Source organism: Ochotona princeps, chromosome 13, assembly GCF_030435755.1.
Source record: "Ochotona princeps isolate mOchPri1 chromosome 13, mOchPri1.hap1, whole genome shotgun sequence".
NCBI lineage: Eukaryota > Metazoa > Chordata > Mammalia > Lagomorpha > Ochotonidae > Ochotona > Ochotona princeps.
In genome coordinates this window covers 26,517,106-26,543,759 of record NC_080844.1, presented here as the reverse complement: position 1 = coordinate 26,543,759, position 26,654 = coordinate 26,517,106, and the positions used below count along the sequence as shown (strand labels likewise).

Genomic DNA, 26,654 nt, shown 5'->3' with positions numbered 1-26,654 from the left:
CTCTCTAGACCTTCATTTTGTCCTCACTAAAATGGGCATAGCCTTCTATTTGCATAAAGCTGTAAAGGTAAAAGATGAGGCATGCAAGCTGGGCTTGCAGAAAGTTCTCAGTGAATCTCAGACATCATCATGGTCATTATCACTACAGTCCAATTTAGAAACTGTGGAATGGCAAGTCTCTGGTGAGGCCACAGGACTTCTCAGGAAGAAGTGACAAATTACTCACACTCAAAAAGAAACAGATAGTAACATTTTTTATTAAATATTACAGTGGATCAAAAAGTACAAAATATCTCTTGCCTGCTATGTGATTGGGAAACTATTGGCACGTAATACAGTATCAAAAGCGGTAATAAGTACAATTTGGAAAACATACAAAATTGAGTGTTTATATTTGGCTCAGCGTTCTTCTGGTAGTGTTTTAACTAATGCAAAGGTTACTCAATAACCTCTCCATTGGGAAACTATATAATATCACTGGGCCATGTTGCTATATACAAAACAAAAATCACCTTACAGAGCATAGAGGTTACATAGCTGGAATCACCAAAAGTATACAATATTTACAACACAGGAAAGTTTAAAAAATTATAAACAGCCAAGAGATTATGCTGCTATTCTTCAGACATATTTCAACCATGGGGAGACAAGCAGAATATCAAATACATCAACAGCCAACACTGGAGTTTAAATGCTCAAGGCAATCATTGCAATGGTGTTGGTCTCACCAGGGTGAAATCACTCCCATTTCTCTTTGAAATTGGGACAAGAGTAAAACCAGACCAGATAGGACTTGGCTGACCACCACCCAATGTGACTCCATGGGACAACAAGTGAAGAGAAATAAATGATTCTCTTTGAAGGCACACTACATAAAATATTTTAGTGGGACCACCTCGAAATTTCCATCAGACACACCAACACAGTGAAATACAGTACTTGAGAATTCATGCACCAGGTCAGAAAGTTGTAACGTCAACACTGAGTTTTAACAAACCTTTCTGTGTATGCCCTGATAAACAAGTGAACTTAACAGCATCTAGCTAGTAAATAAATAAGTCAGTCCTGTGGCAAATATTACAAGTTCGAGTCACTAGAATACTTAATTCTGAAAATCAGTTGGGCTCTTTTTTTTTAATGTTGTGTTGCCAAAAGTTAAACCAGAAATTGCATGAAAACGATTTTTTAAAACTATTTTTTAGAATCTCTAAATCTCCAATAAATCATGATCTTAGTGCATTTTGAATTGCAACATTTCTTGGAAGCCACACTCAGTAAATAGATTTATGACTCCATTGCCAATTAGATTCTACAGTTTCCTTTATAGAACTACCAATAACAATGGTTTGATTGCACAAAGAAAAGCTTGTGCAATTCCATTCAATAATAAGGCCCCTTGAACTCAAACAATGCAAACAAAGCCCTATTTAAGACTTTTTAAAATGTAGTTCTCAGCCAATGAAGAATTCAATGGTCTTTTTGAAAGATTTCCAAGATCTCTGTTCGGAGTTTTAAAACAAATAACACACTGCTTCTGTCCAGAACGTATACCCATTTCTCTTTATTTGTCCTGATGTTTTGCTGAGGGTATGAGCTTCCTCAGACAGAAACAGTGAGCCTTCTCTCAGAAGAGATGTGAAAAACAAAAGCTGCACTATGTTAACATTGTTTGAAAACGGTGTGATCAAATTCCAACGTGGTGAAACAGGCTAAAATCATAGCAGGGAGGAAAACAAATGTGCTGTATTCCAAATGAATAGGTGAGCTCCACGGGGGGACACACCGTCCCCATTTTTCTTTGAGAAACAAACTCACAGAAACCATGTACCATTCTAGCCCAGGTCTGTTGCAGAAGCATCAGAGTTTCGTTTTATTTATTTATTTATTTATTTTTGTCCACGTCCTCCGGTTCTGTGACCATTCATTCTAGTGCAACTTTCGTGTCTCTGTGTCCTGGCCAGCATTTTGCCCGCTGGAATTGAGATTTCCCCCTCTCCATCTTGTGCAATAGCAGGATAATCTGCACTCACACATTTATAATCTAAATTCTACTGGTCTATCTATGGTTCTATTAAATATATTATTATTAATATTATTATTCCACAGGAAGGTAAATAATTAATTGAAGCAAATGGAACTCTTAACACTGGATCTCTACATTCTTTTTGTTTCCACCTTTGGATATTAAGTATGCTACATGGAATATTTGGCTTCATATCATGGAGACGTTTCAATACAAACGCACGGCATGCATGGCTTTGTGTCAGAGCCGCAGTTTCATTGTTACCAGTTTAGAGTATTTTGCAGTGAGTTACCTACGTAGAAGTTGAACATTGTCATCAATTTTTGTAGAAGTAAATATCTCAGAGGTAAAAGACTTGGTTAACTATGGTCCTAAAGCCTACTGGTAGTGTTGGGGTCTGGGGGGAGTGGGCTGAGGAGTTCATTAAAGCAACCTTTAGCAGGGATGGGACTTGGAAACACAATCCACTCTCTGTATTGATTCATTTTTCAGACACCTAGAAAACACATCTGCCTTGATGTTACACTTTGGCAGGAAGTGGAATAGAGTGGCAAGAATGACCACAGACATTCCCCACATCTTCTGGCTGTTTGTACAGCCTGACCATTGATTTCCAATGAGACAAGAAATCATAAAGCAGACTATATTGTCAGGTGATCAACATCACGACACCAGCCGCCTGTGGTGTGCATAGCCACACCAAGCTCAGGCCCCATAATCCCTAACATGATGACTTTCTTTTGAAATAGCTAACCCAATGTGTCAATTATCCCCAAAGAAGCAGCCTGGCAGATTCTTCTGGGGAACAACAAGCAATCAAGTAGATGGGGACAATGTGATTGCACGTGACTCAACAGCCCAACACCCAGAGAAGCTGTTGGTCTTCAGCTGTTGGTCTTCAGCTGCTCCTTCTCTGCTGGATAGCCAAGGTGTACCCCTTCCCAGCCCTCTTTCCCAGACCACTGAAAGGGATCAGGGCCAACATCAATGTCAATCAGTTTGGCTCCTGTTGTAATTTCCAAAATTCCTAAGATATCTGTGCAGCCCACAAATATGTCCTCTAGACTCTTATTCAGCAGCTTGCTGCCAGTGAGGTTTTTGTTTTTATGCTTCCTCTGGTATGTAGGGCAGTTTCACAGCCTAGATAAGGTAAGTACAATGCTCGGTATTTTCACATAACCCAATACTTCAAAGCAAAGCATTTGGCCGGGTAAGCAGTGCATAAGCTCTTTCAACTATGCCGTTTATGAGGAACAAAATCAGTAAGTTGCGGATCTGCAAAGGAACGTTCTTTGCACGACTGTGTGCTCAACTGCTTCTCTTCCATTTGTTCCACTAGAATCAGTTGCTTCAATTTGTAAACAATAACTTGACCACCCAAAGCTGCTCAAAATGATAAGATGTGGAAAAATTACAAACACACATCAACACCGAGGACAGTCAGCTTTTAAAATAAACAATAAAACAAAACAAAAAAAAAGACCTGCCAACAAAAGCGATACTGTTTAATTAAAATATATATATATATATATTAAAAAAAAAAAGGACAAGAACGAACCAGAGAAAATGGAACCACCTGTATATAAATTAGGTGAGCAAACAGTGATCCGGGTAGTTTTCAGAAGCAAATATATACAGTCAATTTAACAGTGTTTACTTCTCTGGATTGTTGAATAGTGTCAAAATGAAAGATCTACTGAAGTTTCACTATACATTGCATTGACTGAACCTCAGAGAGGTTTGTGATAAAAGGGGCATCCCTTGGCATGGGTTTACCAGCTTCCTTGCCCCTTCCTTTGAAAAGCCTGCCCCCATCTTTTTTTTTCTCCCAGATTGTTTCCCTGACCAAACTCAGATAGGGTCCTTGCAGTTCTTCCTGGATATACATACACTCTTTCCAAAGACCCACACGTAAAATGAAAGATCCACAGGTGCCAGGTAGCCAGGGGAGTCAAGGCTGGCCAGCCAAGGCAGGAGCTGTCCCAGAAAAATCAGGCATGTTCATCTCACATCTTGGCCTCTGCCACTGGGACTAATCGTACCCCCAGATTAGAAGAAATACTGGCTTCTAATTCTCTAAGCCACCACCCCAGGGCAAGGGGTGAAGCTCTGGCAGCCACGCCGTTCTGGGACGCTGAGCAGAGCCGGGCCTACAATTTAGTACTGGGGTGTATGGACGACAGCTGGGATGATGGGAAGGCAGCTTGAGGATTGATAGCAGCTAAAGGGTAAATGCTGTTGTGCAAAAGGTCCCCGTACGAACTTCCTACCGGCGTGGCCGCAGCCAAGTGTCTGTAGAGGTGCTGAGAATTTGTGGGCGATGTAAAAATTCCTCTTTGCATCACAAGCGAGTGGAAAGCCAGGGGCTGCATGAGTGGAGAAAGCACAGTCTGGTTTTTCAAGTACTGCAGAGAATGAGAATATCCAGCTGGGAGCCTCGAGTTGAGGCCCGAGTTACACAGGCTCCCAGAATACAAACCCGGGAAGATAGGGGAGGAGAGGGGCAGCTTGTGGCCCTCCGCCCCGCCTCCGGCGTGCCCACTGTATGCTGCCTTGCTGCCTTCACTCTCCTGCTCAGAGGCCTTTTCCTTCCCGGAGACCTCCTTGGATGGGTCCAGGGGAGACACTGCCCTGGCCTTTTTCCCGGCAATCACCAGGTCCAAATCCTCCAGGCTGCGCTTGATGGGCCGCGCAGCCCCGATGTTCTGAGGGCTCATTTTGCGTTGCAGGATAGGGTGAACCATGCCTTCCATCTTGCGGAAATTCTCCAATCTCACATGGTGTGGTTTTCCCGATCGCGAAAGTGACTCGGGGTATTTTTTAGGAACCGACATGGTCATAGGTGATACCCGACAGGCTTTGGGGTGACAGTCTCGACTCTGGCTGCTTAAGACCTGGAACTGGGGAGCGCCTTTGCTCTCCTGGGGCCCTGGGCTTGAGTGGGCCAGGCCTAGGACCTTGCCGGTTGGTTTGTGCGGATTCTTGGGAAGGCTCAGATCTGTGGGCTGATCATCCGTAGCGGCATCAGCCGCGGCCAACTTCTTGTCTTGCAGGTGAAGAGAGGCGAGATAGTTGACGTGCAGCTTCTCTTGGTGTTTGTGGGAGGGAAAAGAGTTGTTTTCTGATTCCCTATACATGTCCCGGGAGGGGTACTTGGATGCCTGTTCATTATGAAGATGGTGCTCAGTGTGTCTGTAGAGGCTGTGGAGATGAGGGGACGAGTAGAAATCTGCCAAGAAGCTGGGCATGTGGGAATGGGGGAGTGCCCGTTTCTCTAAGAGTTTATCCTTGCCTTCTTGCATTTCTTGCTTTAAGATATAGGAATCCGCCAGGGAGTTAAGGTGATGCTTGGAGAAGCTGCAGCGGTGGGCATCAGATCGACTCAGCTTGTCATGCTTGAAAATGTCATTGATACCCTTCCGCTCTTCTGAGGGCTTGCTCTTGAAGCTTTGGACATGCTGGATCACTGATGGCCGGCTGACGGCTATGTGGTCAGTGCTTGGGCTATGGTGGGTCTGCGACAAGCCAGAACACAAGTCATCACGTGCCATTAGTTTCTTTTTGCTGATCAAAGGGGGTGGTGAACCGTAGGGGTAGCTGCTTGAGAGGCTGGCCCCACTCACTTGGGACAGAAGCTTCTTCTTGGCCAGGGGGGACATGATGCCCGGGTTGCCCCTGGAGTAGAGCAAGGGGGTGTAGTTCAGGCCGTGGTTCTCATTCAGTGGCCCAGTCAGGTCTTTGTCCTTGAACATGTCGAATGACTGAACGACGAGGACTTTTGGGGTCTGCTTCAGTGCGGTGTGGATGTCGTCGCTGCCCAGCTGGTCCACTTTGACCGTGCAGTTGGCGATGTAATCCGCCATGGCAGGGAGTTTGTCCTCTTCCACCTCATTCTGGCTGGCCGGCGGTGGCTGAGTCAGAGGGAAGGTGGGAAAGGCAGCCTCTTGCAGGTCCCTCTCGGGGCTCTCTGCAAAGCAGCAGGGTTTGGATTCCTGCTTGGAGTCTACCAGTGCGCTGGGTGGAGTGAGGGACTGTTTGGCAGCCCCGAGCTTCGGGGTTGGGTCCCTTTCAGGTGCCAGTGGAGCATCCGGGAGCAGAGGTGCAGGTCTCTTCTCTGTCGACTCCTCGGCCTCCTTCTCGCTCTTGGGGCCTTGGTCTGTCTCACAGCCCTTTTCCAGTTCTGCTCGGGACCCCAGAGGCCTTGCAGCAGCCTCCTGATGCCCTTCCGCTTTTTTCTTTACGTCTGTGGCTTGGAGAGGCTCTGTGGCATTTTTCTGGTTTAAAGTCTCCTGCTCTTTCTCTTGCTCCGATGAAACCTGATAAAACATTGCAAGATAGTCAGAGGGAAACGAAACTCACTGACATGTTTCACTATGAAATAAAATATTACACACAGCAGTTTTTCTTCAAAACAGGCTTGTCAGTCAGCTCCTGGAGCCTTTGTAAAGCTTTATTACTCCCCAATCACAGCTCTAAACAAAGAGATCTAAATTACGGAAACATTAGGGGAAGTATGCATATTCGCTTCAGTCCCTTATGAGACACTGATCAAAATAGCAAAGTGTTATGTACTGATGGTGCACCATCAGATCACTCCTTGATTCTAATACATAGTTTAATTCTAAGGTTGTCGTCTTGTCAAATCAGTCAATTATCCAAATGGGTTTTAAATTACATGTTGTGTTTTATGACACTCCAGAGGAAGATTTTTTTTTAAAGCATCTCTCTTTTCAAAAACCCAACCAACTCATGCTGACTGCAAACAACAAGCTGACAGTGACACCTTGCCTTTCTCTGAGGACAAATCCCTCCCTTAGATGCTCAGTGGGATGCATTAAAAATTAGTGATGCTTCAGTAGGCATCATCTCTGCTCTGTGTCACATGACATGCAGAGAATGCCAAAATATTGGCAAGGTATAAGAGGCCTCAGAAGCTTGTCTACCTGAGAGAGACGGCAGACCCTTGTTCTTCGAAGCTTCAGCAAATGACATTTCTATTTCAGTCAAAAGTGCAGCTGTCAAAATTCAGGCGGTCGGTGCCACCATTATAGAACATTTCTGTTCACACAAATAAATTATAGTCAATGAGATGGACACCATTTATGTCCCTACTGGCAGGAGCTGTGGGCACAATTTGACCCATTTGTTGTATTATGTAGCCATGTACGTTTGATCTTAAAGGTCATTTTAACTTTCCATTTGTGACTCAGTTGCCTGACAAGTCCTACAAGAGCTGCTGTGATTCTGCCCTGACATGTCGTGGGGGAACAGTAACACACACTTTCTACTGACCTAGTTCCTTGTCCCTGCCCTCCAACCTCATCCCTTAAACTTTATTCTTCTCTGCTAAGAAAAGTCAACCTCCATAGCATCTTTGAGTAAGACTAAGAACACTGCTTGGAGGATGCATGAAACAAAAAGTGTTAAGGAATCACATGCATTTCACAGATATTGAAAACATTAGAAAGTTAGGAAGAGGAAAAATGATAATGCTAGCAATAAGCTCCAAGCTCAGTCAATGAGAACTCTATTTGGTCCATGGGTGGTCTAGGGAGGATGGAAGGCAACTTGAACTGTAAGTTCAACTTTGGAAGGATGAGCAATTCCATGCAGTTTAGAGAAACTCATCACTCTACCCTTTGAACTCGAGCCCCAGATCTCTGAAGGGAACGTTTGGAGGGCTATCGCACACAGGCAATATACCAGCTTCCCAGACTTTTTCTTTGGAATGGTCATATCCCAAGCTAATGATATCAGTACACAGGATGATGATGCCTCCTACAATTTGGTGGTTTCAAATTTCATCGCTAAAACAGCAATTCAGAATTCAGTTGGCTCCTTGGTCAAACTCAGCTCATCTTCTGGTGCTTTGCCAATTCTGTACATATGGTATCTCATGGAACTCACTGATCCAAAACCTGATAATAAATCACCAGGCCACCAGGCTGACAGGATCAAGGAAGAATGGAATGTGAGTCTTCCCTTGGAATTTCCTTGCTTTCAGCCATACATGTTGCAAGCATGCAGATGTTTGGGAATCCGTGTCATCTTTTTCCCCTTCCCTTCTTACTTACTATAGCCTAAAATAATTATGAAATTTTAAAATAAAAACAATTTCTCCTCTAAGTACATTGACTTCTTATATAGGAGTCAGTTGGGTACTTTAATGACTAGTTAGGTGTGTGGGGGTGTGTGTTTGTGTGCATGCATGTGTGTTTTAAGTCAATGTTTAATTAGAGAGTCTCTTATGTGTTCATTATAGACCTGATTTTTTTAGAGGTTGTTTAGTATCAGCATCAAAATTCCCTCTGGGGTTGAATTCTAAAACACACTGTCTCCAAATGTGGCCACTAAGATTTTTTTTTTTTTTTTAATGATTCATGTTGAAACAGAGCCCAGATCAGCCACCGTGACTGGCTATGCAGATAGGAATGATATCTACCAATGGTCTGCTGGAGAGTGTGGGTAGTTTGAGCTTTTTAAAAGTTTCAGAAACTACCTGTTACTAGAAGAGACAATAATGGTTTCAGAGGAACCATTTCCAAATTCCCCATAAAGAATATGTACTTAGATATTTCTCAGTTGCTCTCAACCCAAGGCTGTTGTACAGAGGTCAATTATGGGAGCGACACACTGCTCTCAAGTTTCGGGGATAGTCCAGCAGAGACCCAGCATGGATTTCAACCGCCCAGACCAGTCCCTTGACCCCGCCCCATGCATGTGTTCAAGTTAGAGCCGCTGCTCAGATAGACAGCCTGTGAAATGGCCGCAAGTGAAAAGCCTTCTCCTGGAATCTTCAAGTCTGAGCACTTGCTGCCAGTTTTCTACAGAATGCGCAAGTCTTCCTAGAGTGTTTTCTTGACCAATCCTGTTCTATACCAGTATTACGTTTCCCTTGTGAGCAAACAGAAGGGTTTTCAGGAACTGGGGAACTATGAAGCCCAGATTTTTTTGATTTTTATAGGCTAGGGAAGAATGGTTCAGGGTCACAGTCATGGCTCCAGGTGGTAGATGACCTGGTGGCAGAACTTGTCTCACAATGGTGTCTCTGCAAAGGGCGAAGGGCGGCAACTCACCTCGGACACATCCTGGGGCTTTGGGGCATTCTCTTTTTCTTTCTTGCTCTTAGGCATTTCATGCTTGATGCGTTTGGCTCCTGAAACTTTTGTTTTATTCTCATTTTCCTGTGAACTGTTCTCCTGTTTCCGAGGTTTAATTGGAGGCAGGGGCTTGTCTTCTTCTCCCTTAATAAACCTTTCATATGGTAGGATTAATCTAAAAGAGATGGAAGAAAAGATGGTCAGTTATTAGGTGATTCCAGCAGCAGCAATGCTGTAAGCATTTACTTTGCTCAATACATCCATGCCCCTCACCCGAGGGGGATGTATTCAAAGATCCCCAGAGAAAGGCTGAAACCATGGATAGTGCCAAACCCTTTACATAGTAGTGTATGTGTATGTGTGTGTGGTATATAAATATATATTTCCGTGCTAAAGTTTAACTTATACATTGGACACAGTAAGAGAAATAAGAATAATAAAATACGAGAATACAATGATATTCTGTAATCCAAAATCATTTGACTGTGGTCTGTCTATCTTTAAAGAGCCAAAATGCTAGTATTTTTGGGTTGCAGTTGACCACGGGTAACTGAAACCACAGAAAGTGACACTGTACATGAAGGGGGACTGCTGTGAAAGCAACTGTTGGATGGTTTCATTTCCAGTGACTCAAATGTATTTCTAGACACTTCACAGTTTAGTGATCTATAGCGTTGGTCAAAATCAGTACCTGGCACCCCCAATGCTTCTGTAATTTCAATACTTTTTCTGCAACACAGTCATTTCTGTGATTACGTCTGCCATGACTATTAATGGAAATATCCAACATTGATTATTGCATCATGCCCATGCAACTTGGCTAATTGCTTCTATCACAACAACGACAGCTGTTGCGCATTTACCATTCTATCCACAGTTATTTTCTCAGCATCTATTATGAACCAGCCAGTGTTCCAAGTCTTGAGCTACAGCAGTGAACAATGCATTCAGAACCCTTGATCTCACAGTGTTTAGATTCTGGTTAGTGTCAGAACATTCTAAGTACATAGATTATTTCAGATAGCTTCCACAACATCTCCATGAAGTATTATTATTATCCCCATTATGCAGTTGAAGCAACTCGGAGTCCCAGCACACAGCAGGAACAGAATCTGAACCTAGTTCTGCTCATCTCCAAAGTCTATATTTGTATTCATGTCAAAACATAGACAAAACATAGAGCAGGCATGCAATACAAAGGAGTCAATGGGAGGTAAGCCCAGCTTGGCTGGAGATGGCTGGCCGTGCTCCCCAGCCTCTCGAGGGGGGCTTGAGGAGGAGGAGCACTGCCCCGGGGGGCCAAGTAAAGGATGGTCCAAGAAGAGGCAGACAGACCCTTTAAGCCACCAAAACCACAGGGCTGAAAAATTCAAGCAAATTTTAATTATATAACTTTTTCACAACAAAGTACATAAAATTGCTCTAAAAAGAGAAACATCAAACAACTCCAGTTTTAATCTGTTTTCCCTTTGCGATGTAGCTCCTGATCTAAAAGGGAAAAATAGCTGATGTAATTAAAAGGCATGGATTGCATTACAATCTCAGTTTCAACTTCAGTGATTAAAGTTTTTATAATGCATTTGGTATGATTAATGACTCACTGTGGGATTAATACAAGATTCAGACTTAAAAATATGAACTTTAATACAGCAAATATAATTTGTTTTAAATAAGACAAGTTGACTCAATGAAGAAAATGTACTTGGCTTACACACAACAAAAATCTGTTCAAATATTGAGAATCCTAATTATTTTTAAATGAAGACTCCCAGGAAAAATAACTCTGGTTCAGATAATTTGTTGGTTATCCTAAAATTGATTTTTAACTATGCAATTTGCATCTTAACTACTAAGACACATACACATGTTCAGATTTGAGAGTATGAACGGGGGGACATTGGTGATAGTAATATTTCACTCTTGAATAAAATACCAAACAGGTTATGGGAAAATCAAACCCCAATTTATAGCATATTAGAAGCAAAATTTATTTACTGAGCATGCTCAGACAAGGTATGTGCAGGGAGGCATGAATAATATTTTTGAGCCCCACAGCTGGCAGTGAGCCAGCCACAAAGATCAACACAGCCCATGGGGAATGGTTATCTTCAGATCCCATTACAAACTGAGTTTAAACATGTTACAGCTGCTAAAACTGGAAACTGCTCTCTCTATGTAGACTTACTAAAATAATAGACGGCTGCCAAATACCTGCTTCCCACTGTAATGTTACAGTTAATGTTTATATAATAAAAGCATAACTAAGCAGAAGAGAGGGAAAAAGCAATCTTGTTCATACTTGTATTTATTCTGTCTCATCTGTAAAGTCCCCAACAGCACCCCAGTTCCTTTCATCTGGGTGGTATGGCCAAGGACTTGAACCCTCTTCTCCATCAGCAGGTTGGGGAATTTCATCTGGGAGCAAAATGCATGGCAGGACTATTGTGAACTGGAAAAATTTTGTATGTTGGCTTTAATGAAAACATAATTTGTTGTTGGGACAGTTTTGTTTTACTTTTGTTTTGTTGCCATGGGAACCCTAAGAGTGTTGAAGACTGGGTATAATATTCCAATGGGTATGGTTTGTTGGTGCCACCCTCACCCAACTCTGTTCTCTGACTGTGAAGGCAATCCATGAAGGACACTCTTGCCTGAGAAGAATGACAACATTATCTCAGACTGTGTGGAGGGTGTGGAAAGATGGCAGAGAACTGCAGAGACCCCCGGCAACCAGCTTCAAGAGACCCTTCGTCTCACTAAGGTCTAACAAGCCTTAGGCTAACCCAGTCCTCTTGATAGGTGCTAAGCAGTCTTTAATTTTCTTTTACAATTTTGCAAATTCACAGGCAGACCAACATTTTCATTTTAGTTCTTTTTTTTTTCTTTCATTTTTTTCCCTTTCCCTCCCTTTCACTCAACTCAGCAGCTGGCTGGCTGACAACAGTTAAAAAATACATTTCACTTTGCTGGTCAAAGGCCTAAAGCCAGAAGCAGGAAATCTGGAATTAAATGTTTCTTGTATCTGGAAAGAGGCATGACTAAGGTAAAACTGAATCCAAACACAAGCAGTACTTGTTCAAGGCTTCCAGAGGGAGTGTGTGTGTGTGTGTGTGTGTGTGTGAGTGTGTGAGTGTAAAGGTCAATTCATGTTTTTTTTTCGCCCTTCTAAATCTCTGAAAGATAATTATAGTGACTTGGGGAAAAAGAAACTGCCAAAATAAAACAAGAAAGGCAGCAGTTAAAAGGAAGCAAGCAGAAATATGACCAGCTAAGCTCTGAACAACAAGCACAGCCCTGCATGGCACACTAACAATCGCTGTTTCATAGAGATTTCCGTTTGCTGGGATTTTCACTGAGTGTTTTTTCAGTTATCCTGTCATGGTACAACACAATTACCCCACAGGATATGATCTTATCATCTGATTATTAGAAGTTTGTACAGTACAAGAGGACGAAAGCTATTAAGGGGTTTCTGAACACTGAAACATTCAATGTACATGAGGTCCCATTAAAAACAGGTTAGCCAATCTAAGGTCAACATTGCCCAATGCAGGAAGCTGCGTAGGTTAGCATTTCATAAAGAATTCTGTATAATGCAACATGCCTGTGCCTTGTGGATGATTATCCCACAAATATTTGTAGTATGGCAAAGATTTAATCAGTTTCTAAACTATAAGAGATAAAAGCAAAAATGTACCCCAGCCCCCAAGAACTCATTACACTGGAGAAATGTTTTCAATGGACTGCAACTCTAAGAATGTAGACTGGGTTTAGGTGGGTGGAAGCAATCGGGGAGAGAAGCAACATATTCATTAGAAAATCCTGGGAGATTTTTATCCTCCCTCCTGATCTGCATCTAGTTTGGGATGGAAAGCTGGGCAGATAAATGGGTCTTTATTATTATCCAGATTTCACATTTCAGATTAGCAAAATGCTTATTTATGATGTCATTAATGGATCAGAAATAGGTAAGCCATCATGTATTAAAAAATAACATCCTTCCATAGGCATAAGATTTGTAGCAGCATGAGATTTTATTTTTCCCTAGGAATAATACAAGAATAACATTTTCCACCTCAAAGCAGAAACAGTAGGGGAGCCGTTTGCTATCACGGAGATTCTTATTAAATTCAGTCACTGTGAAAAGCAGGATTTTTCTCCCCCCCCCCCCCACCGTTCTTCTTTCTTTTTTTCTCCTCTTAAAAATAAAGATGACTTAAAATCAACCCAAGTTAAAATTAACAAATCAATGGCATTATAACCTTGATTTATTAGTGCCTGAGCCAGTAAATTATCATCAGGCAAGAAATTGCTGGTTTGAAAAGATTTCGGCTTTGCTAAATCTCAAGTTAAATAATGGTGCTCGGTATACTAGGTTTTTAGATCTGCCTCATCCGATATTATGAAAAATTCAATACATTTCTCTACAGCAGAAGTCAGGGGTCAGCAAATCTATTACTGTAATGTAAGTAATCTGGCAACCTGCCAACTCTTTCTCCCTTTTATTATTTTTTTTAAACGCCGAGGCAGATAATTTTATATTTACAAAGTCTAAAATCCTCCAGGGCGTTGCTTCTCTTTCTCAACAAAAGGCAGCAGCCTCACATTAGAGAAATGTATATCACACATGTCCTCATGATTTGCATCTCATACAAAGGAAGAAAAGACCCTTCCTTTTTATTAGGCAACAGTCTCCTCCCCTCCCCACAAGCAGAGGAAAAATAACGTCAAACCTCATCTGAACGAGTAACCACTGATGCCTGTTGTATTGATTAATGCTTGCATGGAATGACTGAACTTTTGGGCCAAAACATTTAGCAAATAGTACTTAAGAGGAGAAATGAGAATCCATCTATGTATAGAGCCCTGAAAAATGATATTATAATAATGTCTGGAACTGATTCAAACCAGAGAGTAAGGGAGAGAAATAGGAAAGCTTTAGGGTTCTTCTTGAATCTCAGACATGCTCCAGTTACTTCATAGGCCCTTTCATGGCATAAAACCATTAAAAAAAATCCAGGCCTAAAGATTTGCTGGTATCCTTGGAACAGAATATTTTAGGGGCAGAGGGAGATAAAATTGATATCCATGTGAGGCCAAAATGTGACTACTTGTCTTATACCAGGTTTTTTTTTTTTTGGTCATGGTAGTAGAAAAGAAGCGACATATTGGTTCCACTGGGGCTCTGAACCTGACCTGATCCCAAATGGAGTCATTACACCTCTACATTGATTCCAGGACTGATAAATTCTAAGCTTTGGCCAGACATTTCCCTTTACAGCCAGAAACTGAAAATGTAACTTCACTGAGATGTGTGGGAAGCAATTTTTCACCAAATATAGAGCCAATAGAAGGTATATTTTTTTCTTTCTGAAGAAGTACATACCCATACTAAGTTTCCAACAAGCAGAAGCTTCTAATCTCACATACTGTTCAGCTCTCAAGGTGCTAGACCATGACGGTAAGAATGGCAGAGGCGGTAGGGAAGCAAATCAAAAGCCTAATACAATACATCAGTGTGCTACATAAGGTACAAAGGAATGAGAATGCTTCCTCAATGGACAACACTCATTGAGCACAAGAGCAATGGAGCTGCTTTGTTTCTGCTCTTGGAAAAGCCACGATCTATCATATGAGAAGGGTGGGAACTGCAGATAACGATCTCCATTTCATGGTGGGATTGTCAGTAGAGTGGGAAAATTACTATGTCAGTAATGTCAGTAGCCAGGAGAGTTGAGAAAGAAGAGGTGAACTGAGTGCTTTGCACAGCCATCTATGGAGTTAGGAAGCATGCTAGCATCTAAGTGAAGAGTGAGCCTATTAGGAAGCATCCACTTGAGCTAAAATCACACGAGAAGACCACAGCATGGATTCTGTATGACAGCTTATTCAAGAGCTATCAAGGGTGAACCATACTGCACTCTTCTGTATTCTAGGCTAAGACACCTAAAAGACATGGAGTATAGTAACAGCAGCAACAATCACAGATGCTTGTCTTTAGCTTTCTTCCCTAGGAAAATGGTCTCAGCAGGGGCATTGTGTCCTACTCAACGAGCAACAGAAGATAGCTTAGAAAAGACACAGAAGGCTTTACCACCCTCCATTTCCCCTCAACATGGTAAAGAATGGCTTATGAGGCCTACTGGTAATTCTGACTGTAACCCTAAGCAAGAAGAAGACAGACATATACACTGTACTCAGATCCACCAAGAGATGGCTGGGCTTGCACCAAGCAGTGCCAGCATGGCAGAGGGAGCTCAATAATGTCAGAACTAGAACTACACGGATTCCAGGGGCCTGGGATGGAGGTATGTAGGGAGGATAGAGAGACTTCTGATTGTTCCTATATATTGATGCAGCATTCTATTGTGAATAGTATGACGTGTTAATTTCTATGACTACCAGACACATTACATGCCACAACTTCAATAATTACAAAAAGAAATATCCACAGTATATTGTTATCCTCATTATGCAAATGATGAGATTAAGGTTTAGTGCTATGGCTAGTCAGTGGCAAACCTAAAGGCAGATCCACCTGCCATTGCTAATTTACCTTCCTGTCAGTAACACTGCTGTGCATCTTCACACACAGCCCAAGAAGTATCAGCAGAAGGTTAAATGCATTCCAGCTTCCTAGAAGATTTGTTAAGAAATGAGTGTGACTGTTCTCTTGACATAGGTAACATTCTGTTCTCTTGTCATAGGTATACCTGTGACCTATGAGGGCACCTCAAGAAGTTTGGGGAAAACGGAATGAAAAGATAGGGTTATCAAATGGGCATTTAGCCTACATCCCACATTGGAGTGCCTGGGTTTGGTTCCCAGCTCTGGTTCCTGACTTCAGCTTCCGGCTAATGCAGACCAGCAGGCAGCAGCAATGGCTCAAGTAATTGTATCACTGCGACCCACATGAGAGACATGGATTTAGTTCTTGGCTCCCAGCTCTGGTTCTGGCCTACGCCCTAGCTGTTGTGGGTACTTGGGACGTAAACCAGTGGATAGAAGCTCTCTTACTCTTTGCTTCTAGAGAGAGGAGAGGACCTCAGTACTTTCAACAAAAGAGCTACTGATGACATCACAAGCAGCCTTAAGACTCCAAGTACAGCGCTTCTCTTCTAATGCACACAATAACCTTTCTATAGAGGAAGTCCAACTTCATATGCATGTCCTTCAAAACAGTCATGGAAAATGGAAATATAAGTTTATTTTGGTGTAAAGAAGTTGAAGCCCATGTGCATACAAGGCACTCAAAAACATTGAGGAATTGTGAGAAATTAGGCATAGATTTCCAAACTTTGTACCCCCAAATAAATTCGTCTTAAATTCCATTTTGCCAAAGATACCTTGAAGTATCTTCATATGGGATGGTAAGAGAAACTCAAAAATGCTCCATCACAAATCTGGCTTGTAGGACTTAAAACGGTCAAGTCAGAGCTTCACCCCGTCTCTGCAATAGACCTCCCCTGGGCCTTGCTTCTGTGATACCTCCTGGGCACTTTAAGGAGTGCTTAGATGGGTGTCATCCCAATGCCCTTGCAACAAAGAACACACTGAGGCAAGTGGGGAAGGGGCTAAGGAAGTGAGATTTATATGCCCCAGAGATGGCATTGCTTTCACATGCCCCTCACAGCGAACATGGACCGGAAGCAGTGCCCAGTCGTGCATGATGCTAGCCAGCCAAGGCCGACAGCAATGGGTCTTCCCAATGAGAAAACAACAACCAACTCCAAGTCGGGCTGCATGGATACCCTTCAAGTTCAGGAGAATATTAGTTCAGGAACAATAAGCAAGCATAACTGAAGTGCTTTCAACATGATGTATGCCCTGCAAATGAAAACAGGCAGTGTCCATATGCAAAAACAGGCAAACGACTTTCACGTTGAAGTCTCAAGCTTGGTGGATGCCAATGGTTGCACAGTTTCTGATCCCTTCAATGATTCCCCATCACACGGATTGTTTTGGTCAAACTGTGTAACAACATGTCCAAAAACAGAGTGTTCCAAGAGGGCTTCAGTGGATGAGTTAAAGATATATTTTAATGATAAACAATTACATTCCATTCTTCTGTCATCTGATACTTTTTTTTCCCCCTTTTCTTTTTTGGAAACAGGCTTTCTGAATTTTGAATCGTTCCTTTGTGGAGGCATCTGCTACTCACGTAATTGAAAAGATGTTTGTGCAGTGGTATGCTTGAGAGTACAGTTATTTAATCTTAATGATAAAGCCCCGAGGACAGAAAATCATAAGTAGAAACCTCTTGTTATTTATCAAAAAGAAAAGGAGCTAAGGCACTTAATCTATTCTCAAATTTAAATTCATGCTTGATGAAAACCATCAATAAAACATGGAACTGGCAAAGATTCTTAAATGCTATAGTTAAGTTCAAAGTGGGTGGAGAGGTACATAGAAAAGAAAAAAAAATGAGACAATAAAGATGTTTGACAAAGAAAAACTGCTGTTTGGCAAGCTTTCTTTTTTTTGGGTCAAACAAAGAGCTTGCTGTAGTTTACAGCATGACATATACACTTGATTAGCTTGTGCCTGAGGGTGTTTTTACACTCAACAGTGTAAACTCCAACTTGTATTAATTACAACTTGCATTTAGAGGCAAATTTAAGAATTTTTAAATAGAGATTTTTTTTTTCAAAGACTGTTGTTTATTTTTTTTAAAAACAGAAACCAGTTTTTCTACTCCAGGGTCTGGCTAGGATTTTGTTTTCCTTTTTAGAAGTTTCTTGAAATGCCCAGACATTGGAAAGTTATCAGAGCATTTGAGGCATGTTGAGTGATAGTAAGTGTGAGGCTCTTGTGTATGAAATTACCTGACTGTCCTTTGGGGATAAATTTCTTACAGATGATAAAAAGAAGCTACTGCAGGGATAGGGTACTGGCCTGGACTGATCCAAGTCCTTTTGTAAGAACAACCTTGTGGGTGGGGAAGGAGAAGCTATGAGAACAGCAGCTAGCAGACTCAGTCGGCTGGACGCTGAGCAACTCCTGTTTGATTCTCTGGGCTGCTGGCTCTTGATAAGGCTCAGCCAGTTCTGTGGGTTTGGGGAATTAGCGGATGAGAATAACTGCTGGGCACTGTTGCAGAGGTGGGAACAGCAGGTGGCCAGTGGCTAGGACTTGCATGAACAAGACATGATTGGAAAGGAGACGTAGGTCCCTAGATGGATTAGTTCCACCATAGGTGAGGATGAACAGATTCCACCCACTGAACTTTAGCACCAGAGAGTTAGTTAAAAGTGAAAGGCTAAACCATCACGTATCCAATTTGGAAATCCCACCACAGACCTCTCCTGACAGCTCCTTGCTGGGAATAGACATTTCTTAGAGGAAGCTGCTCATTTCACTTGGATTGAATTTAGTTACTTCAACTCCTATTTCCTGAGCCCCTGATATGTTCATGATGCTACACTGGGTGGACAGGGGAAATTTCAAGAAAGGTGGTGTCACATGATCCTTGCCCTCAAAAACAATTTCCTTAATGTTTTTGAGTTCTACAACTTCATCATTTCTGGCAACACATGGCCATCTACCCTAAGCTCTCACTCTGCCTCTTTAACATCCAGTTCAAATTCTAGTTCCTCTGGAAAGACTGCTCATTTCGGTTGTAAATTGGCTCTTTTATGGATCCCAGTTGAACTTATTTGTATCCACTACATGAATCATTTTTACAACTTTGTAAACATTCAGTCTCTCATGTGTGTACAAGTCAGAGCTTGTGATGATGTTAGATAAGCCGAAGGTCACAGTGCCTTCCAGTTTTAATGAGGAGGTGGTGAGTACTAATGGTGCCATATTGAGAAGGACACTGAGGTTGAACCCGAGCTCAACGGAAGCAGCATCACAGTCCCATAGCAATCTCTGCCATGAGTATGGTAGCATGGTTGCCTCCTCATTGTTTGCCAGCCCTTTTCTAAACCCTTTGCTTTACATCCTCTTGTTAACCTGGAAAGTTCTCTGTGCATAGTATAAATTAAAAAACACTGAATGTCTCCTGAAGGCAACAGCAAAGGAAAAGGGTAGCTCACCAAGTAACAAATGTATGCTATGCAAAAAAAAAGAAGGCAGTTACTAGGACAGGTTTTTACTGATTTCAACTGTAATTGCAGGCTGAGTTGGCCAACAGACCAGTGCGAGCTTCCCAAGAATGACTGACACATCTGGAGTAGCTTTCTGGGTGACAGGAGAGCAAGTCAAGCAGGCTAAGGTCCATCAGCTGTGCCACGAGGCTCCGTTGAACGGAATGGAAAGCTTTGGGGGGAAAAAGAAGTTTTGTGAAGCACCTTGAAGCCTATCATGGAAAAAAAGGAGCAGCCTATGGGTCAGTCCTGAGAGGCCAGGCAGAGTCCATGGGCAGCCACAGAAAGCATTTTGCTTAGCATGGGAAACATTTAGAGGAAGAACGACTTCAGCAATGTTTGTTCTAACCTTGCACTGTTGGGCACTGAAGCACAGGCTGAGTATCTTCATGTCAAGCGTAACTCGGTCCTCATGGCACCTGGAAGCCTACAGGCTATACTGTGCCCATACACTTGGTTGGTGATGCTCATGTAAAATGTTTTTTGAAATGCTAGAGCCAATATTTCTTAAACAGGTGATTCCACATAAAATTTATCTTGAAAAATATGGGGAAAGTTCCGAACGCTACAGATTGCATAGGCTTACAGCAACAATGTCAGCTGATTCTGCTGGGCATCTGAGGCCTGGTCCCACAGTTGTTTCCATTTTCCCATTTCCCTCACAAACATCTGAGTTCAAGACCATAGAGGGAAGTGATGCTTCTCCATTGAAGCTAGTTCTCCAAATGTCTCCATCTGATGTCAGACAACGTTTTTGCAAAGCATTGTAAAACTCAATTACTAGAAAAACTAAATTTAAAAAGAGGCATACCAGCTCTGCTTTCAGACCAGAGATGGTCTCCCCAAGAAACTGTTGAATTTATCTGGACAACAAGAAGCTGGACACTATGCAAAGTTCATGCTTGCAATGAAAGACTTATGACTGGATTTGAACTGTAATACTGCAATAAGGTGGAGGAATCCACCATGGGGGGAAGGTACGGGGAGCGGTTGGGGAAATCCCAGAGCCTATGAAACTGTGTCATAAAATCAAATGTAATTTTTAAAAAAAAAGCCATACAGAAAAAAAAGAGGCATACAGAATGCAAACCCCAATAATTTATTTGATTCAGTGTACAAACTCATCTAACAAATGTTAGTGTAAGCTTATCCACAATTCCTGCCCTTAGTTTGATATAAGTTAGAAGCAAACAGTTCAAGGACAGGTCAGAAAACTTCATCAGAGTAGTAGTGGTCTCGGGGTTTTAGATCCTACTTGTAACTTTCTGAATTATGTATTTTTTAGCTTCAAGAACAAGAACATATGGAATCATGTCCTGGACATGAATAGAACTGTAACTCACCTTCCCTTTCCTTGGCTTTTTTCCAAGATATGATTAGCTGAGTTTCTTAGAGCCTGATAGATTTTTTTTTTTTTTTTGGTTCTCCATTTTAAGGCATATACACATTTTATTCCAATCATGACGGCTCCCACACCCAGCCCAGTACCTTCAGAGAAAGCAGGCAGACCTGTGAGCAGGTTGTAGCTCAGATTTTGTCAGAAGGCACCTGATTTGGGTACAGATTGCCTAAGTTGGGGCAAAGGAACTCGCCTCTGCAGTACTGCAGGACAGCCTGAGCCAAGGAATGCTTGCAGGAAGAGCAGAAGTTTAGCCTCTGAACTTAGGAATGACATATGTAAGAAGATGGAGCGTAATTGCTCATTTCCTTCACAAACACACACATTTGCTTATGATTTTGATTTCCTAAATACTCAGAAAGGGACACCATAAAGTACTTTTGCCTTAATGCGCCTTTAAAAATCTCTAATAGCAACGTCATGTGCTCCCCAGGAACAGACCATGTAATTTATTCAGGAAAATTAAAACCAGTAATCTACTATTTTGTATAAAGATTTTTTTATGTGCATGTGCTTTAGAAGCATTTCTTCAGAAAACGGAAAAGAAATCTGCATGTGAAAACAAAGCTTTTAAAGGGAATTTCTATTCCAGAAAAATCAAGCTAAGCCCATACCATAAAAGTAGGCCTTTTTCCTTTTTACTCTTTCAATGATAAAAAAGACAATGATTTGAGGCCTCTTCAGGAAAGAAGAGTTCTTCCCAGCAGAATTGGGGGGGGGGCATTTTTTTTCTTTGCATTATAATCTACAATAACTTTACCTATAAATTCTGAGTAAAAAAAAAAAAAGGTCCAGAATAGCCACATTTTGTATGCTTTGTGGAGTTTGAGACATCTACGCAGTAACTGCCTTGTGATGGGAAAACATGAATGCTTTTTCTATTGGTAATCATCTGTAACATGAGCAATTAAGTACAGTACTAATGGACTATGGCCAGGAGCCTGGTACTAATATTAAAAACTGACAGAGATGAATAGGTTTGGAAGCAAAACCAGGCTGACAAAGACATTTTTATGAAGTGCTTGGACCTATTTGATTTAAACCAATCACGGGCAAGTTTGGACGAGTCAGTCCGTCAGCGACAATGATGCATTCACAGGCATTGTACCATTTCTGCTATGCCTTAAATAAAAACACCCATTGATTCTTTTCAACAACCCCCCCCCCCACTTTCATTATTCCACTCATTAATAAGGCAAAAGAGCCCAACTAATACAGAAGTAACATTTACTTGAGGAACTGGCTACTTTTTTTGTTGTTGTAAAATGAAAACATTTACTGGAAATGTGAACCACAGTGCATGAAAAATACATCAGTGGATAATGCATAGGAGAGCGTTCATTTCTTTTTCATCTTCTAGGAAAGCAAAGCTAAAGGGAGGGGAAGAGGAGAAGGAGTAAGTCTCTATATTACAGTGACGAGAAGGAATCACTGGATGAGCTAGCGGTCTAGCAGGGACTTGAAAGTCTTCAAACCTTTCCCAGGCATTTCAGACTAGGCATTTGCCCTCAAAGTCTTGACCTCAAACTTGTGAGCCTTCTTGAACATGGCAGCCCTTCGCCAGTCTTGTCAATCCTGCTTTACCTAGCTTGGGACTGGCAACAATGAGCCAAATCTGCCATGATCGCACAGTTTAAGGCAAGAACTTTGGCCTCATCTTCAGTGACAGCGGAACTCTTTCAAGTCTCTGAACATATCTAGGTTAATTCTGCTTTTCTCCTGCAGAATTAATTAAAGGTCATCTTCAGGGTTGTAATTCTGATCTTTTTGGCCCCGTGCTTGCTCCAAATCAGAAAAAGTGGTAATGCTAACTACACACACATTCTAATAAGAATAAAATTAATGATAGTCATATTTTGGTAGTTAGCTATTAAATATGAATTGTTCACAGCACCTTTTGGATATGATCTCAACAATGCGACAGGAATCCAGGAGGCACAGGCAATGCAAGGAAAGGTTAAAGATCTTGGACATGATCCTGAAGAGCTCTGCTTTGACCTGGGCTCCAGGCTCTGCCCTGCTGTTGTGGGGAAAGCCACACAGGACAGTGCTCCCCACGCTGAGTTCCCACTAACAAGTACACTTTTGTCTCTCGACTCAAAATCCACCCTTTGCACTTGGCTTGCTTGGCAATGCTGGGACCAGGACTCTGTACATTCGTTTTTCTTGTCGGCTATCTTTTTGGGAGTCAGAGGAAGGGAAGAATATTCACTTTCTTTCTGTTTAACTTGCTCTCTACAGCAGTAGCATCTCAGCCCTAATGACCCAATGGCAGTTGATTCCAGCTTTCAATTTGTTTCAACAACCCCTAACAGTTGCAATTTACTTCTTCCAAGGCTAACCTACAAATAGTGAGCCTAGAGGCCTGAGGCCTGGGCCTAGATCCACAGTGTTCCTCTCCTGAGCTCCCCTTAGTACCAGGACTCTGAACCCCAGCTCTGTGTGGTACACGCTCTGAATCTCTAGGTGGTAATATCCTAATCCATTCTCTTCTTCCTCTCCACCCTAGGAAACCTGCAGCCCCTACCTCTGTGTTAATTTAGTGCTTTACACCAACATCTGTTTAAGCAATTCCCTACAGTGACACCTAGTGCTGTTTGCATTTTCCTAAGTGCACCCTACCTGATCCACGGTCCAGCCAATTCTAGATTTTGAAAAGTGACATGGCTCTTCAAAATTGCTAACCTTATAGGAGAACATAGCTTTAGGGAACACCAAGAGTAAGAAAAAAATTTTAAAACATAACAATGTTTTGTAGTTGCAAAAGTTTATTTATATCTAATTGAATTTTCCAATTTGACTGAATGAAGAATTTTGGGAATCTGCTCCTCCAAGAAATAATAAATCATGAGATAATACAGTTTTCAAGCAAGCATTTTGGCATCTCATTTAATATTGACTCCATCATATTAATGTTATTCACACAACTTCTTGAGCAAACTGTGTACACACTTGTGTTCACATGCATTCATACACACACACACACACACACACCACTACCTTTATATTCTTTTGACCACTACCTATTTATTTTCAGACCATGTGATGCATTGTAATTCATTCATGTGTCCATTCTTCAACTAGATGAGTTAGCTAGCAGATGAAACATATCCCTTCCCCAAAGTTTAATTGCTACTCAATGGGCCAAGTGCTGGAGTCATTTGCACTTGACATACCTAGGGATACACATATACGACCAGAGACAGGTGTAGAGGTCTAGGTTAAAGTTGGAATGGTAACTACAAGACTACAACCAGAACAATCAGCTCATCTAGTAACTGTGTTTTACTTTTCAAACCAGCAAGTAAACTGGTTTGCATCCATGTGATGTTCAATAATTTACATGATTAACGCGCTCATTCTGCAGCTAGGTGAGCTGGCTAGCTGTTTGTTCAGCTAACTGACTGTGTCTCATCTTCCACCTACGGCCATTACTAAAACACACACCCTTGTGCTTGGTCTCTCAAGCTCTGAATGTGAAGCCATGAGCCAAGTCAGTCAACATTTCAGCTGGGAAGTACCAGTTATAAGGAAGTCGGTACAAACTGGGCAAGTGAGGTGTGGACTTCAAGCATAGCCCATGGAGCTGCCAACTGGTCTTGAATGCTGTGCTTAATACAGACCTCAGTGGGAAAGATGAATATGTCTATCATCTTCACAGTAGGCTAAGCTTGCCTTTACCTCTAGTTTGCAATATTATCACCTTTCTGAATTAGGCTGACGTAAGAAAACAAAGACATGCATAACTTGGCAAGAGTTTCTGGGTCAAAAGCACAGCTGCACAAGGAGAACACCAAGATGGAAAAAATAACAGCCTTATCTGGGGCCAGTTCTCTTACAAGAAATGCATACTTCTCAACGTTAGCACAGTTACACGGCAATCTCTTTGAAACATTGCAGGCCTTTGTTTTCCACAAGTTCAAGGTTCTTACAGTAAATTACTACTGAGTAACCTATGCTCCTGGAGGGAGATAAAGCATTGTCAAGCAGGTGGTCATGGGAAAAAAAAAACAAACTAAAAGAACATCTAAATTTAGTCCCTGGAACCAGAGAAAGCCTAGAAAATCACAAGGTAGTATGCAAAGCCAAATGCCAGAGAGATTTCCTAAAAGGTCTTGGTAATTTCCTGTATTCTCCATGACTACAAGCATCTTCCAATTAACACACTTGTAATTAAGAGAAGACTTTCCAGGAAAGGGGGTTCTTACCTTTCATAATGTCTGCGGGTACAAGTGGCAGCGCTGGTGCTCCCAGGATTACCGCCTAATTCATCATAAATATGTTTCCATTGGCGGCGGGCTGTTATCTGAAAAAATGGCAACGGGAAATTCAATCGGGCATCCTGAGATTTGTGGTGCCAGGCTTCAATATATATGTAACAGTAAGACAACCCAGGAACCCAGGAACAGACAAGTCCAAATGAGTATATGGGGAGGCTTATAGCTTTCTAGAGAGTTTTCACTTGTAGTGTTTTTAAAAATATATAATCAAAATGAAATTTTACTTTTTGGCTGCCTGTTTTGTCACTCTGCATTTTCACGTAAGGTACCTCTCTAGATATTCGTGTACCTGTGTCCCTAAGGGTCCCCAACTCCTTGCCGTTGTGTCATGAGATAAATTTCAGACTAAAATCAGACTTTTGCTAAACTCCTAGTTTTTCAGTTTAAATGAATCCAAATGAACACTGAGTTGCCTGAGGCTTGCAGAAACAGGTGGCCAAGTGTGTAGGTAAGAGGACACTTCACCAAAGATGCTTTTGTGTCCTCTGATTAGTGAACCACACACAGTGCGTGGCCTACTTTCAAAACTAAATCAAAGTTAATACATAGATTAATTAAACTGATTAAATTGGTTGGGGAATTTGCAATCATTTAAGGTTATATTTTTATACCAGCTCTTCTAACCACCAAAACCAAAACTAAATTCTGAAACTGTACATGTTCTGTTTATTTTTATTCTCTCAGGTCAGGAAATTGGGATATTGATCAAATCCTATGACATGAACATATTCCATCTTTTAAATGCTTATTGTGTGTATTACTGTGTGGACAGAATTAAAACAAATGGCTTGTTATATACTGAACTGTACACTTGGGTGTTTTCGTTTAATTTTATTTTTGTACATAAATTAAGATTTTATAAAATAACAGATGCAGTGATCTGGCAAATGATGGAAGTGGGGACATCAGGTAGTTGACTACATCTGAGCAGTTGTGGACTTTGGTTGAGCCTAGGAAGACAGGATAAATTCTGAGGCTTTTGTAGAGCTTTCTAGAGGGAACTTGAAGAGATTTCTCTTACTGGAATGTGTAGGGAGGAAATGTGGAAAAGGTGCTATTGGCATTTTAAGCAGTCAGACTAGGAGGTTTCTTTTCGAAAGCTCAGAGCTGCTAGCTGAGTTCACCAAGGGGCTAAAGGCAGCAATGGGGGAAAAATTTTCAGCTTGCCATAGGAGCGCTGTATCTGTAATCTAAGGAGGAGGAGGAGATGGGCAGTAAAATATTATGGGGTAAGTGATGCCTTTTCCATTTCAAACGCAAGGAACCCCTTAATTTGCACAAAGCCTTCTCAACAGACTTAAGCGTGACCTGGAGACAATGGTAGGGTTACATTATTCAGTTTCCAATGAAGGATTTTTGAACCAACTGGTTTCTATAGTTCACATCAGACAGAAGTACCTCTTGCATCTGTTAGCAGGGGTACCTGGCTACCCGAAAATAAAAGCTTCCTTATTTATAGCTTGGTTTAGATGATAATAAATGGCTTCAAATGCCTTTCAAAGCACTCAAAATACATATTTTGATAATTATTTTAGACCTAATTGCGATCTACCCCCAGTTGATAAATGATAGAGCCTTGGAATGATCTATTTGAGGCTATTTACTAAGTAAAGAAAAATGAATCTCCACTGTTGCATCTGCCTTATTCCTAAAGAGACCTCCTGAAAAGCCTCCATGCTCCCCTCACTCAGATGAGGGACCACCAAAGGACCAGTAAACAGCAGCTCCTGAAATCGTCATCTTGTCATCTATGCCTCTTGT

The 26,654-nt window shown here is 41.6% G+C and overlaps 1 protein-coding gene across 2 annotated transcripts in view; it reads right to left on the bottom strand.

Annotated features, from left to right (window-relative positions):
- Positions 1–237: 237 nt before the first annotated feature.
- ARID5B (AT-rich interaction domain 5B) overlaps positions 238–26,654 on the bottom strand; it is a 177,311-nt gene continuing 150,894 nt past the window's right edge. For both annotated transcript variants that reach the window (XM_004583408.4, XM_004583409.4), the window contains 3 exons: positions 24,822–24,919; positions 9,100–9,298; positions 238–6,339 (listed from right to left, as the gene is read on the bottom strand). In XM_004583408.4, coding sequence (XP_004583465.2) covers positions 4,174–6,339; positions 9,100–9,298; positions 24,822–24,919 — 2,463 coding nt within the window. In that variant the 3' untranslated portion in view covers positions 238–4,173. The remainder of the gene's footprint in view (positions 6,340–9,099; positions 9,299–24,821; positions 24,920–26,654) is intronic.